This window comes from Engraulis encrasicolus, chromosome 1, assembly GCF_034702125.1.
Source record: "Engraulis encrasicolus isolate BLACKSEA-1 chromosome 1, IST_EnEncr_1.0, whole genome shotgun sequence".
NCBI lineage: Eukaryota > Metazoa > Chordata > Actinopteri > Clupeiformes > Engraulidae > Engraulis > Engraulis encrasicolus.
Window position 1 is genome coordinate 26,518,187 of NC_085857.1, and position 5,000 is coordinate 26,523,186.

Genomic DNA, 5,000 nt, shown 5'->3' on the forward strand with positions numbered 1-5,000 from the left:
GTGCTATGATAGTTACATTTCAATGACTATTACAGCGTGCCAGTGGAGGTACGGCGCGCATTAAGGGGCTACCTGCTCTTCAGCGCACTTTTTCATCCACCTCTCTCTTCTCTTCTTTCATTCCCACTTCCCTTCCTGTCTTTTTTTTTACACATTTCAGCCTATCTACATTCAACTTTTTTTAGCTTGTTCTCTCATCCATCAAAGTTTCTCTCTGTCTTCTCTCTGTCTTTCCCTAGTTGCACATACATGTCTGCACATGTGTGTATATGGGTGTCAGTGTGTGTGTAAATGTATGTATGTATGTGTGTGTGTATGCATGCAGGGGAGTCGAATGGGGCGAGACAAACGGGTTTGTTGCCCCGGGCACAGTGAGAGACAGGGCCTAGGATTGGATCCTCATTACTTTGAATGTAATGGACCGGCGGGGTGCTTTCAGATGAGTTTATCCTTGGCCAAGTCAAAGCTGACAGCCGGGCCTGTGTGCATGTGTAAGTGACCATGAGTGTGTGTGAGCTCAGCACAATGTTCATTTTTAATGAACTCATCAGTCAGACTGTTATCCGGAGCCAAAGCTATCTATTCCGCACCTCATTCCCTACCTTATTTCCTCTCTTGCCCTATGGTTCTCAAACGGGGGCTCTACAGCCCACCATGGGGTGTTGGGAAGGAGACAGCTGAAGGGGGTGGGGTTGGGGGTGGGGGGAGCGTTCAGTTGCAAATGGGGGACGTTAGTCTATTTTATTTTTTAATACTAACAGGCTTATGATGAGGTAAAGGCGGCATTTAAAAAAAAAAAAACACTACTTTAACCCAATGGTTCTCAAATTGGGGTCGGAGGACCAATCAGGGTCTGTGGCACATTGCTAAGGGGTCTGTGAAAAAAAGGTTGTTACAATTTCATTAAAATGGAAATGCTACAGAAGAGCAGCTTGAAGTGGAGCTGTGATATTTAGCTACAACAAAACCAATCCCATTCTGCTCGTTATTCCTGCCATTATAACATTGACCTATGTTGACAAATTATATCAAGCCATCAAGATGTGGTTATGAGGCTGCTCAACTAGCAGTCCTGGCCCAAAAAAGTTTCAGAACCCCTTCTCTGCCTCAAAGTTAAGGTCAGGAGAGGGTTAATATCACCTGTATGTTAAAACAAGAGGCTTCTACTAGCTGTCTTTCTTGAAGACGCTATGGTAACCATAATAACAACACAAGCCCAGACAGAGGTCCGTTTCTCGATTCTTGTCGTTGCTAACCATCTTAAGACCGACTTAAGACGTAACACCATTCCCTTGGATTTAGTGGTGAGCGTCGCTGTCGAGAGAGAGTTGAGTCGCTCTTACGAAGGACGTTGCTACCGTCGTTAGCAAAGACGCTTTCGAGATACGGACCCCAGAAACGCTGCTAGAAGCAGAAGTCGCTATGACATCAGTGTGTCTTACGTGAGTCTGGAGTAAAGCCACTGTATCATTGGGTAAAGCATAAGAAGTCGCTACATTACATCATTGCGTTTTACATGAGTCTGGCGTAAGATGGCGATTTGGGGCCAGTCGTGAATCCAAAAAAAACGAGACCCACTGCCAGTCTTGTTTAATATAGGTCTATGCGCAATCCTTCCAAGGCTCTCTCTCTCTCTCTGTCTCACTCTTTCTCCTTGCCCCTCTATCTTCCCATCCCTTTCTCTCTTTGCATCCCTTCCTCTCTTCCTGCCATTACAACAGGGCATCTACAGCTGATAGAGGATAAAGTGCTCGTTACACTGATAATGTGATCTTTGACACTGTTGAAACTAACACAAGTAACAACTAACAACTAACACAAGTCTCTCTTCTCTTTTCTACCCATCTCCTTGCCTCGCCTCTCTCTCCTTCCATCCCTTTTGCTCTCTGTCCCCTCCCCTATCTCTCTCCATCCCTTCCTCTCCTCCTGCTACAACAGGGCATCTGGAGTTGCATACACGGCGTGCAGATCGAGGAGGAGAAGAACTCGGCGGCCGCCGCAGCGCTGCACTCCCCGTCCGCAACCATGAACGCCAGCATGTCCAACACGCACTCCAACATCCTGCGCCTGCTGCGCACTGCCAAGAGCATGACGTCCGTCCCAGGGGTCAACGGCTCGCCGCACCGCGCCCTCGACTACCCGCCTCCGCCGCACCGCGAGTCCTCCATCTATGACATCGGCGACCACCGCCGCAGTCTCGGACCTGGCGTAGTCGGCGGGATGGGCGACTACAAGCCTCCGCCGCCTTACCTGCCCGAGGACGGGGTCGGGGTCCTCGGCAGCGGGCTGTTCGCCGACGTGGTGGACAGGACGTTCGGCGGCGGCAACACCGACCTCTACCAGGACCACTTCCTGCAGCATCACCATATGCACCACCACCATCACCATCACCAGGGGGCGGTGGCGTTGCAGCAGCAGCAGCAGTCCCAGCAGCAGCCGTGCCAGCAGCAGCCCTGCCAGCAGCAGCCTCCTCCTCTGGGTATGTCGGGTGCCCTGGCCCTCTCTCGGCCCCGTAGCTTAGGCAGCACCACCTCGCTGGATGGGGGGGGCATGTTCGATAGCGACAGTCTCGGGGGAGGGGTGGCGCCGATTTTTACAACGCAGCCGCGCCAGTCCATGACCCAACGTGGTGGTGGGGGTGGTGGTGGAGCCAGTAAGTTTGACCTGATTGCCGGGCACCAAACACACCAGAGTGGAGGGTTCAAAGGGGCAGCTCCTGACCTGTATGGACGGTTCTCGTTCAAAGGTGGAGCCGGAAGCTCGGGGTACCTTGCTGGAGGAGGACATGATCGCTACTGTGGAAGAGGTGGGGGAGGAGGAGGTGGTGGACAAGGTGATGGCGCGGGTTCTGGAGGTGAGGACGGCAATGTCCGCTCAGATGTGTCGGACATCTCCACACACACCGTAACGTACGGCAACCTTGAGGGCAATGCCAAGCGTCGCAAAGCGCAGTACCATGACAGCCTGCGGCGCCGACCCGCCTCGGCCAAGCTCCGTCGTGAGCAGGACCTTGACTCTGACTTTGGCGGCTTTGGTTTCCGTCGGCGGCAGCATCACCACACCATCCACCACCACCATCACCACGGTGGCAGTGGCCACGGCCACCATCACCACGGAGGCGGCCGACGCTCCGTCTCGCCACCTTTGGAGCGCAGCTCCAGCGCCAAGGGTCCCCGCTCATCGTCCGCCTACGGGTTCCACCATCACCACGATTTCGGCGCCCACCATCACGACCACCACCCATTCCGGGGCAAGGAGGGAGTCGCCCGGTCGCCGTGGGAACACATCGACCTGAACGACGGCCCCATCGGAGTTCTCGGAGGAGGAGGAGGAGGAGGAGGCGGCGCAAACACCAGTCTGGTGCCCGTGGAGGATTTCCTGAAAGGTAAAGGCAAGAAGACCGAGGGAGGCGGTGCTTCCTCCACGTCTGGGCCGCATGCATGCTGGGAACATAGCTTGGGGGTGGGAGGCCTCGCCGGAGGTGACTGGGAGTGTCGCAACTGCCACAGTCACGGCCATGGGCACGGTGCAGGAGGTGGTGCAGGAGCAGGAGTTTGCGGGGGGAAGGGAGCACTGCATGGGGGCGTCATGGGAGCGGGCACAGGGTACCATCACCATGGGGGCATGGGACCAGGTAACGTTGGTGGGGGAGGAAGTGAACGAGGTGGGGGTGAACGAGGAGGAGGAGGAGGCGGTGGAGGAGGTAGTCGTCCAGGCTCGGCCTCATGCAAGCGCTGCGAGTCCTGCAAGAAGCAGCCACCTCCACAGCCGCCACAGCAGCAGTCGGGCAATCTGTACAACATCAGCGAAGACTTCAACCGCCAGTCACGCCACTGCAACCACGGCAACCAGGGATCGAAGTCCCCAGGTGGTGGTGGTGGTGGTGGTGGGGGAGGAGGAGGAGGAGCACAGCGCCGGAAGTTCGGGCCAGGCGGCCGGGTCTTGAGACGGCAGCACTCCTACGACACATTTGTGGAGATGCAGAAGGGGGCGGGGGGTCGAGGGGGTGGTAGTGGGGGAGGTGGGGGAGGAGGTGGTGGGGCATCCGGAGTCCCTCCTCCGAGGAGCGTGAGCCTTAAAGACAAGGATCGCTACATGGAAGGCCCGAGCCCTTACACGCACATGTTCGAGCGCTACGCCTCAGAGCGCGATCGAGGTAGCAGGGAGAATGTAGGCGGGGGAGGATTTGTTAAGGGCGACCGGGGAAAAGGCGGTGGGTCGTCATTTAGCCTGTCTGGCCGAGAGCGGGGAGAGGGAGGAGGTGGGTTCCATCGACGTTCTGTCGGGGAACGCGACCTACGGGACCGGGAAAGAGGGCAGGGAGGTGGTGGCTATGGAGGAGGAGGAGGAGGAGGAGGAGGTGCGGGAGCGGGTGCTCGAGGGTTGGGGACTTACTCCTTGTCTAAATCTCTCTACCCAGATAAAGTGAGCCAGAATCCCTTCATCCCGACGTTCGGCGATGACCAGTGTCTCTTGCACGGCGGCCCCCACTCACACCACTACGGGAAAAAACAACAACAGCCGCAGCCCCAGCATTCCGGGTCGGCCTCGCCGCAGCAGCAGCACATCGCCCATCAAGTGCCCCAGCAGCAGCAGCCACAAGCCCTACCGCAGCTGCCGCTCCTCAACAACAGCCGCACGGACTTCCGCGGCCCCATGGGCGTGACGTCATACCTGCCCGCCTCGGCGGCCGCGGGGGTGCTCTCGAACATGGGCGGCGCCCGGTACTCCCCCAAGGACATGTGTCTGGGTGGACCTATGTTGGGGAACCACCACGGGCCCTCGCAAGGCGTGGTTGTGGTGGGAGGCGGTGGCGGTGGTGGTGGCGGGAATAAGCTGCTTTCTGCGAGGGACGGATTGGGAGGACTGGCGCCAGGAGGACAGCGGCCGTTCAACGGGTCCACCAACGGGCACGTGTACGAGAAACTTTCCAGCATCGAGTCGGACGTTTGAAACCGGCACCAGACCAGAACAGGCCAGGACAGGTGCTGGAACTAAAA

The 5,000-nt window shown here is 57.1% G+C and overlaps 1 protein-coding gene across 1 annotated transcript in view; it reads left to right on the forward strand.

Moving 5' to 3' along the window:
- Positions 1-5,000, forward strand: part of grin2bb (glutamate receptor, ionotropic, N-methyl D-aspartate 2B, genome duplicate b) — a 330,977-nt gene that overhangs the window by 323,909 nt on the left and 2,068 nt on the right. The window contains exons 17-18 of the mRNA XM_063199452.1: positions 1,939-3,634; positions 3,680-5,000. The exon at positions 3,680-5,000 is cut by the window's right edge and continues 2,068 nt beyond it. Of these exons, the coding sequence (XP_063055522.1) occupies positions 1,939-3,634; positions 3,680-4,953 (2,970 nt within the window). The 3' untranslated portion in view covers positions 4,954-5,000. The remainder of the gene's footprint in view (positions 1-1,938; positions 3,635-3,679) is intronic.